The 12,698-nt window shown below is 36.2% G+C and overlaps 3 protein-coding genes across 5 annotated transcripts; 1 reads left to right on the top strand and 2 right to left on the bottom strand.

Moving 5' to 3' along the window:
- Nucleotides 1-560: 560 nt before the first annotated feature.
- On the bottom strand, nucleotides 561-1,204 carry LOC105794900 (uncharacterized). Its single transcript, XM_012624284.2, has one exon. The coding sequence runs from the start codon at nucleotides 1,074-1,076 to the stop codon at nucleotides 870-872; it is 207 nt and encodes a 68-aa protein (XP_012479738.1). The 5' UTR covers nucleotides 1,077-1,204; the 3' UTR covers nucleotides 561-869.
- Nucleotides 1,205-2,477: 1,273 nt separating this feature from the next.
- LOC105794899 (pentatricopeptide repeat-containing protein At1g03540) lies at nucleotides 2,478-4,931 on the top strand. The gene has a single exon (XM_012624283.2). It carries the CDS (start codon nucleotides 2,631-2,633, stop codon nucleotides 4,512-4,514), a length of 1,884 nt encoding a protein of 627 aa, XP_012479737.1. The 5' UTR covers nucleotides 2,478-2,630; the 3' UTR covers nucleotides 4,515-4,931.
- Nucleotides 4,463-12,684, bottom strand: LOC105794898 (protein STRUBBELIG-RECEPTOR FAMILY 3). 3 transcript variants are annotated; one of them, XR_001134152.2, is made up of 18 exons: nucleotides 12,448-12,684; nucleotides 12,002-12,192; nucleotides 11,460-11,589; nucleotides 11,295-11,366; nucleotides 10,702-10,767; nucleotides 10,555-10,626; nucleotides 10,388-10,459; nucleotides 10,233-10,304; nucleotides 10,096-10,161; nucleotides 9,871-9,936; nucleotides 8,955-9,367; nucleotides 8,400-8,845; nucleotides 7,748-8,019; nucleotides 6,961-7,099; nucleotides 5,924-6,060; nucleotides 5,685-5,841; nucleotides 5,223-5,518; nucleotides 4,463-4,808 (listed from the first exon to the last, which is right to left on the bottom strand). XR_001134152.2 is itself a non-coding variant. In XM_012624278.2 (17 exons), the coding sequence occupies exons 2-17, from the start codon at nucleotides 12,108-12,110 to the stop codon at nucleotides 5,420-5,422; spliced, it is 2,388 nt and encodes a 795-aa protein (XP_012479732.1). In that variant the 5' UTR covers nucleotides 12,111-12,192; nucleotides 12,448-12,684; the 3' UTR covers nucleotides 5,083-5,419. The 3 variants fall into 3 exon arrangements, 2 of the variants coding, with proteins under 2 accessions (XP_012479732.1, XP_052484540.1); XM_012624278.2 differs by lacking the exon at nucleotides 4,463-4,808 and having other exon boundaries at nucleotides 5,083-5,518; XM_052628580.1 differs by lacking the exons at nucleotides 4,463-4,808; nucleotides 12,448-12,684 and having other exon boundaries at nucleotides 5,083-5,518; nucleotides 11,485-11,589; nucleotides 12,002-12,152.
- Nucleotides 12,685-12,698: the final 14 nt, after the last annotated feature.

Raw genomic sequence — 12,698 nt, 5'->3', positions numbered from 1 at the left:
CATTCATGCACCTTTGCCTTTCTATTTAATGGTTTTTTGACCTGTGAAATTATATTCTACCAAATGCTTAGCCAATGAGACTTAACCATTATGCCTTTCATCAGTTCAGTTCCCAACATGGAAGGGCATCATGGTCGGTTGTCCATCCACTTAATCAACTTGCCTTTTCCTGTGATCGAAACCTTACGTTTTAGCGACCCTAGCTAGTTGTATTGCATATTTGTTTATAGCCAAATATCCTTCCTATGTACAAAAGGCAAGAACATAGTCATACAGGTTTAGGGACAATACCTAACCACAACAGTCCATATCATACGTACATGGTCCGCAGCGATGTCACAAATTCTTCACCTCTCACTTAATAAACGTTCTATATGTTTTTTTTCCCAACAAATTAAATCATTAATTATCTTTGCAAATTTGTAGAAAATAGATTACTAGTTTATGTTTCATAATTCATACGTTTCTACATAAAATGCACACAGCTTATACCCACTAACTGCCCACCTTTTTGACGTAAACGAAACATTTATGAAACGCGATTTTAGAACAGTAGCTAATAGGGCAAAAGAAAACCTTTTACTTACATTTACAGTTCAAAGTACAAATCTGTAACAATAAAGTCCTTTTCAGCCAATCATTGGAAACGATGACTCATAAGCTCATCCATCAGATCTCAGATCAATCTGTTTTAATATATTGCTAGTGCTATGTTTATATAGATAAAAGCTTTGTTAACTGCGGATGATAAAGGAGGAGGACACCGCTCTCCTTTGATCTAATTATGAAAGAATGAAGTTCATCTCCAACTTAGACCTTGCAAAAATAGTAAAAACAAAAGTTGCAGAAAACACAAGTATTCCATGAATTCAACGGTAAGATCGAAGAATGGCTCCACAAAAAGTGCATATAATTGCCTTCCACGATTTCCAGTAAAACGGCACGTAGCAAAACCTTGTACACGTTTTCATATCAGCTACACTTGCCCCTCCGCCACACCTCGAGCAAAACCCTGCCGCCGGCTTACTTTTGCTCACTTTCTTTGTCTGATCAACCAGAAAACAGAAACATACCATGATTTTTCTTCTTCTTTTTCAACTTGACTAGCCCAAGGCTGTGAACCTCCGAGTTGAACCACTCAGTACCCTTAAACAGTTATATACAGCACTTAGCTTTTAAAAAAGGAAGGAGAGAGAGGACAATTATTTGTATTGGCGAGTCTGAGGGGGCAGATATATATATAGGCGGGGGTGTTAAAAGCCGAGCAACTTTGGGTGTCTGATTCTGACCATTACATCGAGGGAAATAGTTGCTCGATGTTTAAGTACCCCTTTAGATTTAAGACACGTGTGCGGCATCTGAATGTTGACCGTACACGTATAGAGAAGGAAAATATGGGGAGAGGTGGGTCGCAATAAATAGGTGTGAGGAAGGAAGTGGAGCGATTAGGTTGAGGCCATATCATTTTCCTTCACCTCATTCGTCCATCTAATTTTTTAATAAAATAAAATAAAATATATGTTAATATATTTCTATTACATACACTTTAAATTTATTAATTACATTCTTTTTATTTTACTCTTGAATTTAATTTTGAAAATATAAAATGATGAAGGCGAAGCAATTTAAATTATGTATCAATTCATACCTATGGATACAATTTGATATTTGTTTATGATGGTTTTTAAATTAAAATTTATGTATTTTATTTATTTTAATTAAATTTTGGTTTACTTATACATTAATTTTAACTAAATATTTTATTGAAAATAAATGATTAATTACAATACGTGTTTGTTCATAATGCTTGTTAAGAATGAAAACGTTAAAATTGTTAAAATAAAAATATTTACATGTTTTATCAAAATAGTCCTAATTGTATTTTTGAGTTTTTTTTGCTATTAATATTTTTTCTGAATTTTTTTAACCAATATGGTGAAAGTATTGAAATTTCATATGTGAAATATTTTTAATGAGATGTAATTTATTACTTAGATAACCTAATAAAATAATTACATGTGAAAATAATAAAATAAATAATTCATGAAGTTAAAAATAACTCTTAATATAAAGAAAATAAACGTAATTATCTAAATAAATATGTCAAAATAAATGCACATATTCAGTATTTTCAGTTTAATTTATTAATTATCTTTTGAAACCCTTAGTAAACAAATGTATGCATTCATTTTGAAACTTTTTTAAATAATCACGTTTGTTTTCTTTAAATTAAGAGTTATTTTCATGCATCTTAATAATTACATTTATTATTCTCCACGTATAATTATTTTATTGAGCTACCTTAATAATAAATTATATCTCATCAGAAATATTTCACATCATCCATCATCCGATACGTTCATCAAATCTCTTACAAAAACAATTTGAGAAAAATAACAAAATTTGATGATAAAATAAAGCTCAAAATACAGTTAGGATTATTTTGATAAAATATGTGCAAAATTTGTCATTAACCCTTCAAATAAATTTGTAAGTTATTTCAGAAAGTATCGATACATTTTTAATATCTTTATTGCAGAGGATGCCTTGATTGAAACAGAAAAATCAATTCAGAGTACATTTGAAGCTAGCAGCATAAGGGAACCACATTTCATTCATAAATCAGTTTGATGAAGCTCTTCTTCGTTAAACGCCATTGCTGCTCTTTGGCTTCTTTTAACCCCAACAACTCCGTCAAACACCCATCAGACAAATATTTCCAAATCCTCCATTTCTGCAGGTCAGCTCAACTTGTCCCTGCCATCCACCTCCTTAACACCCTACATGTTCCTACCCTAACCTCCTCTTCCAATAAACGATTTCTGTACGCTTCCCTCTTGCAAACTTGCACAAATGTTCAAGCTTTTCCTCTTGGGGTTCAATTCCATGCACACGTCATTAAATCTGGCCTCGACACGGATCGTTTTGTAGGTAATAGTTTACTTGCTCTGTATTTTAAGTTGGGTCCTGATTTTAGAGAAACTCGGAGAGTTTTTGATGGGTTGTTTGTGAAAGATGTCATATCGTGGACTTCAATGGTTTCGGGGTATATTAAAGCGGGTAAACCTGAGTGTTCCCTTGAAATGTTTTCGGAAATGCTGGGTTTGGGAGTTGAGCCAAATGCCTTCACCTTATCTGCTATAATCAAGGTGTGTTCCGTTCTTGGGAAGTTGAGGCTGGGATGGTGCTTGCACGGGGTGATTACGAAACGTGGTTTTGATTCGAATAGTGTAATTCTGTGCGGGTTGATTGATTTTTATGGGAGGATTTGGCAGTTGAAAGAAGCGTGTCAGTTGTTCGATGAATTGCCTGAGCCGGATGCTATTTGTTGGACTTCTATTATTTCTTCTCTCACGAGGAATGATTTGTATAAGGAAGCATTGCATTTCTTTTATTTGATGCAAAGGAATCATGGGTTGATCCCTGATGGATTTACATTTGGAACAGTATTGACAGCTTGTGGGAATTTAGGGAGGTTGAGGCAAGGGAAGCAAGTGCATGCTAAGGTCATTACCTGTGGACTTTGTGGAAATGTGGTGGTCGAGAGCAGTCTTCTTGACATGTATGGAAAGTGTGGGTTGATTGATGAGTCTCAGCGTATTTTTGATAGGATGTCGAAAAGGAATTCGGTTTCTTGGTCTGCATTGCTTGGTGTTTACTGTCAGAATAAAGACTACGAATCTGTTATTAGAATATTCAGGGAAATGGATGTATCCGATCTCTATTGTTTCGGAACTATACTCCGTGCATGTGCAGGTTTAGCCGCTGTAAGACTAGGGAAAGAAGTTCACTGCCAGTATGTGAGACGGGGTGGTTGGAGAGATGTTATCGTAGAGTCAGCCTTAGTTGATCTTTATGCAAAATGTGGCTGTATCGATTTTGCACATCGCATCTTCGTGCAGATGTCCAATAGAAATCTGATAACATGGAACTCGATGATTTATGGGTTTGCTCAGAATGGAAGAGGTGGGGAATCTCTAAGTATATTTTATGAGATGATCAAGGAAGGCATTAAGCCTGATTATATTAGTTTTATTGGAGTTCTTTTTGCTTGCAGTCATTCTGGCTTGGTGCATCAAGGCCGAAAATATTTTAACTTAATGACCAGGGAATATGGGATTAAACCTGGAATTGAACATTACAACTGTATGGTTAACCTCTTAGGCCGTGCTGGGTTACTGGAAGAAGCTGAAAACTTGATAGAGAGTGCAGAGTTTAGAGATGATTCATCCCTTTGGGCCGTACTTCTTGGGGCTTGCACAACCAGTACAAGTTCCAGTAATGCTGAGCGTATTGCTAAGAAAATGATTGAACTGGAACCTAACCATCATATGAACTATGTTCTCCTAGCTAATGTATACAGAGCAATTGGACGGTGGAATGATGCTCTAAAGGTTAGGCAGCTAATGGAAGACAGAGGAGTGAAGAAGATTAGGGGCACCAGCTGGGTTGAGACTACCGGTAACATGAGTTCTTATATCGATGTGGTTGATACGGATATATCTTGCAGGTAACAGTTTTGTGTGTATAAAATGGTGAGAACAAAACAGCGTTGAGTCAATTTTCTAAACTAGTTCAAAGTTCGTGAAGTTGCGAATGTATTTGATCAAACAACTTCCATTATACATTTTTTTATCTCTGCTGTTGATCAGAAAGTGCCCTTGAAGATTTAGAATCACAGAAAGCTCCATTGACAGAGTTGAATGACCATGCAGGCAAACAGAGCCCAACCAAATCAAGCTTTATTTGCCGCAAGAGAGATTCGTAGATAGCACTGATAAATTGATTAGGATCTCTTGGTCTTTTACCTGCGGAGATAAATTTTTATTAGTTTAATATTTATCCTCATTTTTGTTATTTATTATTTTATTAGTTGTTATAAAATAGCTTAAGATTATAATTTTGTTTAATAAAATTTGTAATTTATCAAATCATTTAGTTTCAGTTTTCCCCTCCCTTCCATCTTATAAAAGCAAAGGTTCTGAATATCTATGTTTCAAATAAAAAAACACACAATCTATTCAGGAATATATGTTCATATGTTGTACACATCAATGATCCATTCAAAGGAAGAAAAACAAATGAAATGGGAACATAATCATAATGAATCATTAGTAACAAAATAATAGTTATCATGAAACAAATGGTTAGCATATTTATGCCATAGCCAAGACTTTGTTACATGATTTAATGAACAACAGAATGATCACAAATTAACAGACCTGAAAATTCAGACTGTTCCTAGTCACAGCGGTGAGGTTCTTACTGAATGACCGCCAAACCTTGTGCAAGAGCTTCAGATGTAAAATTTCGCGCTGCTGCCTCTTTACAATGGATGTGTTTTCACAACATCTGATGGATCAAATCCCTGTGACTTCGGATCCTAAACTAATTCATCAGGTGTATTGCCTAACACAAGTCAGTCTCCAATTGATTCATTACTCGGACGCTCCCTGCGTATGATGTCCAATAGGTCTTGAACCACTTCAGACATTGGTGGCCTGAATTCTGGTTCAGACTGCAAATTGAAATTGAATTTGCGGTTAGACGAGAAATTAGAAATTCTACTCATAGTATGGGGGAAGGGAGACACATTCCTAAATACATATGCTTATATAGCATATAGTCATAAGTATTCGTATATGCACACAAGTATAATAGCATATTAACAAGGCAATTCTCACCTGGACACACCGAGAAATGATATCAGCAAACCGTGACAACGCTTTAGCAGGATATTCTCCATTGAGAGAAGGGTCAACCATCCTAGATAATGCTTCAATATCATGGAGCTGTGGGATTGCCCATCTCACTAGAAATTGTTCTCCTCTACTCCTTGTCCTGAATAACATTTTCGACAAAGTTAATCAGATCATTGAAGTGGACACATAACTATCTAACTGTAATAAGGTTCACCATTTACCTGTCATGAGATTTCCTGCCAGTTAAGAGTTCCAACATAAACACCCCAAAACTGTAAACATCACTCTGAGAAGTATAAATTCCAGACTCAAATTCTGGCGCTCCATAACCATAAATTGATTGTAGTTGTCCTGACAACTGAAAGTGGAACAATTTAGAATTGCCAGCAAAATTACCATAAAAGAGTTATGTAGCTGCCCCCAACAAAATGATCTTACAATGGAAGAGTACGAAAATCAGCAATAAGGATTTAATTTCAATATTTTCCAAAGATCAAGCCAAAAAAACAGAAATGTATAGAATATCTTCCCTACATGGTTGATCGCATTACTTTTCCTAGCCCACAAAGGAAAAAAAGAAGAAAGAAATATAATTATGCCCTTAAGTGACCTACTTATTACTGCATCAGTGATAATGCTAACACTATCAGTTTATGCTACATCAACAACAAAGCTTATAGGATACCAATGGCATTTGTACAAATTTCCCAAAAAAAATTAGCTTGGGGTAGATCACTGTTGCCGCTGCTTAAACAAGCTTTAGGCAAACAAATAAGAGTGGAAAGGTCAGCCACTCTTTTTTTATGCTTATACTAGTAGGTGAGTGAACAGGTCAGTTTCCTCTCCCAGATATAGAAATATCTAGGACTTCCTCTGAATAATTTATCATACCAGAAAAGGCCAGAATACCTCTTCTTGGTGCTGGTATCATAGCGGCACCAGACAATTGCAACCTCCAAATTTTCTCTCTACACCAAAAGGTAACAAGGGTATATGATTTGTTTATGAAGAAATAAAGAAGAGGAATTGATGTTACACATTCACTATTCTGTTTAGTGATACTACGAGTCACATAAATTAGTTTACCCAAAACTTATGCTTCCTAGAAAATTTTCATCTTTACCAACTTTTCTTTTTCTTTTCGTTAAACTGATTAATTGTAAGACACTAACTTGTGCAAACAGTCTTAATAAAAATATGAAAACCGTAGAGAAGCTTTAAAAAGGAATAAAAAGATGATGACAAGCTTTAAACCTACCTGACTTACAGAACCTGATGCTATTAATGGAGCCAAACCACAATCAGAGACACGCACATCGAGATCATCATCAAGGAGAACATTGGCAGACTGGAAATTTCTGTGAATTACAGGTGGCTGGCAAGCCTCATGCATGTACCTTTTCAGATAAAACAAGAAAATCAGGACTGAAATGGTGTGCATTTCAACGCAAAAAAGTTAGGGAAATGATTAAAGAAAATTAACACCACCTCCTCTCCCCCCCCCCCTAAAAAAAAACATAATAGTAATAAAAAAGAAGTGTGTTTGTGTCTCGGTATCTTGAGGGGGAAGAAACCATGAATCTATATCTGTTTAGTTATGTCAATCTGTAGATCTAAGAAATGCACGTGCATCTTTTATTCTTCTCCAGTTTCTAGACTGCAAGTAGCTAGAAATACAATTTTTCCAGTCCAGCAAAAAGCAACTTGGAGCAGAAAGGCCTTTTGCAGTAAAGAAGAGGAGATTCATCACAAAACCTACCATCTGCAGTTTTTCACTGCTTCCTTTTGACCTGTTCATAGTTATCTTTAGTTTACACCCATTAATTTAGATTTACTGTTTTACACTTTAGTCTTTATAAACAAAAGCAGTGAGCTCTAACCAGATTCAATTTCATAACATAACTCCTCATCATGCTCAAGCATTTGTATAATGTAACTGATTACACCTGATCTACTTAAACAAAGATTCCAACCAAGAAGCAACCAATTGAAAGTCTCAAGCTGAAACTACTAGAATAGAGAAGAAACAATGCCAGATGACTTACTCTAAGGCTCTAGCAGCTCCAAGAGCCATCCGGATACGGGTATTCCATGAAAGCAGCTTTTTAAACTCATCATCAGAGTGCAGCGCATCCTGCAGCGATCCATTGCTGCAATACTCATAGATCAAAAGCTTTTGACCATGCTCTGCACAATAACCCATTAGCCTGACAACATTTACATGCTGGATACGATCAATATTTTCCACCAGTTCAATAAATTCATCATCCTTCTGCTGGCTTGCAACTCTCTTCTCCAGTTTCTTGACTGCAAGTAACTACAAATGCATCCAACAAGATCATGCATCAGTCTGACGCTACACAATACATATATAACATCTACAACGTCTACTTTATGCCATGGCACCATGCCCAAGTGAATGTATACAGATGCATATAAGGGGCGAAGCAAAGGAAGGAGGGAGGGAGGAAAGTTGGAATTATAAATTCTAGAACTGACAAGCAGTAGGTTATGATTGCTAAGATATGTAGTTACCAGCTCAGCTAATTCAAAAGGTCTATTTGGCTTAGCATTTCTTTCTCTTTTTTTTCTTAGCAAGCCTATGATGCAATGACACAGGCACTCAGAGAAAAACAATTAAAGCAAAGGGACCCTGATTCTAATGAAATCAAATCTATCTAGAACTAACAATTATACCTTTCCATCCGGAAGTTCTGCCCTATAGACACTTCCAAGCATGCCACCCCCCAAAAGATTTTCTTGAGAAAAGCTATTTGTATATTGTTGAAGGGCTGCAATGGTGAACGACCTCGCAAATGTAGATGGCTTTGGTGTTTTGGCAGAAGGCCCTGCAGTTACTTCATTAGGCACAATGGGTTTCAAAATGACCTTCTCAGCAAGTGCCGGAGGAGGTGGAGGGGGCGGAGGTGGGGGAGGCGGAGGCGGAGGAGGAGGTGGACGAGGGGGCTCCATCAACATCACATCGTAGCCACTCATGTCTATCTCATGGTCAAATCTCTTTGGCGTCGTGCCTATCCTTTCAACATATCTCTCTTCCTTGTTCGGTAGCTTTGCAATATCCCCCATTCTTCCCCTCTCTGTTTCATTACCCCCAACTGGTCTCATAGCTGCATCTTTTGGGCCTGTTCATGAAGTTTTAAAAACATTATTGCTTAAGTGATTGAAACCTCATAACAACAACAAACAATCTATTATCTAAACTGAAATTGGAGTAAAAGCAAAGTCACTCACCTTTCTCTGTTTGACTGGCTGTGGTGGTTAAGGGCGCATCCCCAACAATGTTCTCTCTGTTTCCTCTATATGCACCTACTTGATGCCGTTTGAAAATCCCACCAGCCTCTTCCCTTCCCCTGCTACACTTGGGCATAAAAAGCAGAAGTGCTAAAGCTAATATTATAAACAACAAAACACTTGCAATTGATATCCACACCACCCTTTTAGTAGTTAAGAAATTCTTTTTCTGACTAGAATTAGATCCCTCCGATGCAGAAGGCCCATCAGCATGTTTCCCTGGTGTTTGATCAGATGTTGGTGTTTGACCAGAAGCTGGAACTACAGAATGTGGTGGCGCATGCGGTGGTGCTAATGGTGATGTAGGACCAGGCAAAGGAGCAACAGTGGAATTAAATGGATTTCCATCGTTTCTGTGAAGAGAATTTCAATGTAAACAAACATAATCGCAACAGAAAGAAATTAAGCATACAAACAGTATACTCGAAAAAGATTTTAAAAACAAAGTGGATGAAGATTCATCAAAAATGAAGATCATATTTAGTTCGAATGCTATAAAAAAATTTTGGAGGCATTTATATTATTTGGATATGAATGAGTGCCATATTTGAAATAAATATGCCTAGTTCTTTAATATTTGATTATACCTCGTACCTAAAACATTTTAAAAAAATTCAAAAGTCAAAAGGAAAATTGCCCGAGGTGCCTAAATCCATATCCAGATTTTAACCAATTTGACAAAATGATTGATCTTATTGGTATTTCTCAATATTAAGAGAAGCTTCAAGCATATCTAATAACAGCATCTATGGCATCGGATGAGCATCAAACACCATGAAACCTTAATGATGTGTGCTTGCTTAAAATTGAAACTAAAGATCAAGCTCTTCAAAGGTAATGACAGTACAGGACTCACTTGAAGCTTGGGATGCTCAGCATCTTCTCAGGAATGGGTCCATTGAAAAGATTATTTTCTATGTTCCTGTCCAGAACAGAATGAAAAAAGTTGAGACGTTAGCCAAGATTCCTCCCGGAATCTTCTAAAACCATTCAGAACAAGTTCCTGAAATGTAAAAGAATTATGGTTGATTTTTTTTTTTTTCATTCTAAAAGATGCAAATGGCATGGTAGAGAAGAGTACAAATCTCTTAGGGGAAGATCTTGTAGAACATCTAGCGTCCCAGACAGCTGATTGGCCTGCAAACGTCTGCCAACTGAGACAATCAGCTTTTTTGTTCATACAGTTAAAATTGCCATTCAGAAAGGAAGAGAACTCACAGGGTAGTTAGACTAGACAAATTTTCCATTGATGGTGGCAGAGATCCACTCAATTTGTTGTTGGACAAATCCCTATGATGAAACAATACTCCAACTATGAATCAACTACGAAAAGAACCTGGAAGTTAACAATTAAATTGAAATCTGGGACCTACAGATTGATCAATCCAGAAAGCGATTGAAAGGCATCTGGTATCTCTCCACTCAAATTATTGTTATTCAATGACCTGACAGCACAAAAAGTACAAAAGGCCGAATAAGTTCTGTTTCGAAGTAAGACCAGGGAGGCATTATCTCAAACAATATAAAAGCAACTACTTACATGTCTGTCAACATGGTCAAAGAAGATAGTGAATCCGGGATGCTTCCACTGAACTGATTGGCTGAAAGAAAACTGCCAAATTTAAAGAGTATTATGAAGTTGCTACAAGATGAAAAGATATGAAGTCAGTGTGAGAATAATTCATACAAGTTTTGCATGGTAACAGGCAAATTGGATGGAATATTTCCCCCGATCTGGTTGTTGCTCAAATCTCTGAAACATGAAAAATTAAAAAAAATCAATTATACTGTCTCAACATATCAGAAAGAAATAGTATCATCTAATGTTATATCATATTGTAGTAACACGAAGAAGTGATACTTCCCACCTCCCCCTTATTTGCCATGCATAGCTAGAGCACAATTTTCACTCACTTAGCAGCTGATTAACTGATTGCTCAATGCATTAATAGTTGTATGTATCAAGCACGGTAAGATTGTTTAAAATGCTTAGGTAAAGTCCTCAATATGAGATCTTATGTTCAAGGACATCAACTTAGTATTTAACAAGTTTAAAACTCATACATTCAAACTTCCTACAAATCCCCCATCATTTGACATCGATACAAACCAAAATGCAGCAGAAGTCCCAACTGTAAAAGGCTACAAATAACAACGATCACTTTCTGAGGTGCCCGTCACTCTAGTCGAGACAATAATATGATAACAAAATGTTGTTCAGTGACAGATGTGGGCACAGAAATTGGTTTGTAAGAGGAGAGAGAAAAGAAAACCACTTACATTGCCTTAATAGAAGCAAACATTCCAAGGTTGTCACCCAGTTGTCCACCCAAATTAGCACCATTTAGAACTCTGTAAAAACCGGACCATCACATTAGAGAAGTGAATATTGGCAATGCTGGAGAACTATTATTAAACTAAAGAGTCACAGAAGGGGCATCCCACATGCTCATTATGTCCGAACCATTACATTGTACGCCTTGCCATGCTTCAGCACAGGGGTCTCCGCCGGAAGCAATCCATCCAGGGAGAAGGGGAGAGCCCAATGCAGCATATAAGCTATTAATCGCAGCAACTAATAGGAGCAAAGCAATGCAGGCAATTAGATACATAGCTCCACATGATAAGTAGAAAGCATCATAAGAATTGGAATGAACCAAAACCACAAACATTAAAGCATCAAAAAATGCTAAAGCGAACCCATGGATAATCTCCTCGAAAATTTGAAGAGGAAAATCCCAGCTAACAGTTTCATGCCAGAAGAGAATAAAAGGAAAAACTAAAGAGAACAAAATCTTATGAAATCAAAATTTGTTCAGCATTAAGCTATTTGACTTAGTCAAACGAACTACGCCTGTTTCTCCAGCTTTAGACAGTGATATATCTCAAGCTCCCCATCTTCCATTTTCCTCCACTTTCCCACATTTTCTCAGTAACCAAACAAATTAAACTAAAAAGAAATAAAAATGCTGCAAGATTAGCATTACCATCACTAGGATTGGTGAGTCCAAACGAAATCCTAGCTGCATAGATCAGCAAAAATCCCAAAAAGATGTTTAAATTCTTCCATTCCATACCAGATCTCTTACTACTCATTGATCTCTAAACAAAACTCCAAAAATATCCGTCTATATTCCAAATCTTCACACCATTAATCACAAAACAAGAAACTTCCAATCTGAAAAACAAAACAGCAAAAAAAAAATAGAGAGAAGAAGTCAGTGATCTAAAAACTCAGAATGATCTTAAAAAACAAAACTACTTAAAAAAATTTTTTTTTTTAAAAGTAAATTCAATTCTTATCCACTGCATAAAAGAGCTAAAACCGAACACAAGACTATATCTAAACATATATGCACTCATATCAGTATACTTGAAATCTTTTCAAAAAAGAAAAAGAAAAAATGAGGAAAAGAAGCAACGAAGAACTCACTTGGAAGAAGAAGAGGCAGAAAGTTTTAGAGAAATGTGAGAAGGCGAATTTGAAGTAAATTTGGCCAATAAGGAAGAGAAAAGTGGGGAAGAACTTCCAGTCACAAAAGTTGTATATATTTTCTTTTCTTTTTTAACCATAAATAAATAAATAAATATGGAGTAAAAACTTAGATGCTAAGGTTCCAATTTCCATGAATTTGTGAAATGAAAAAGCAGAAATAAGAAGATAAATTGTAAAATAAATGCAGA

The sequence above is a fragment of the Gossypium raimondii genome, chromosome 3 (assembly GCF_025698545.1).
Source record: "Gossypium raimondii isolate GPD5lz chromosome 3, ASM2569854v1, whole genome shotgun sequence".
Lineage (NCBI taxonomy): Eukaryota > Viridiplantae > Streptophyta > Magnoliopsida > Malvales > Malvaceae > Gossypium > Gossypium raimondii.
The sequence above is the reverse complement of the archived record's forward strand: the minus strand, read 5'-3'. Positions and strand labels throughout refer to the sequence as shown.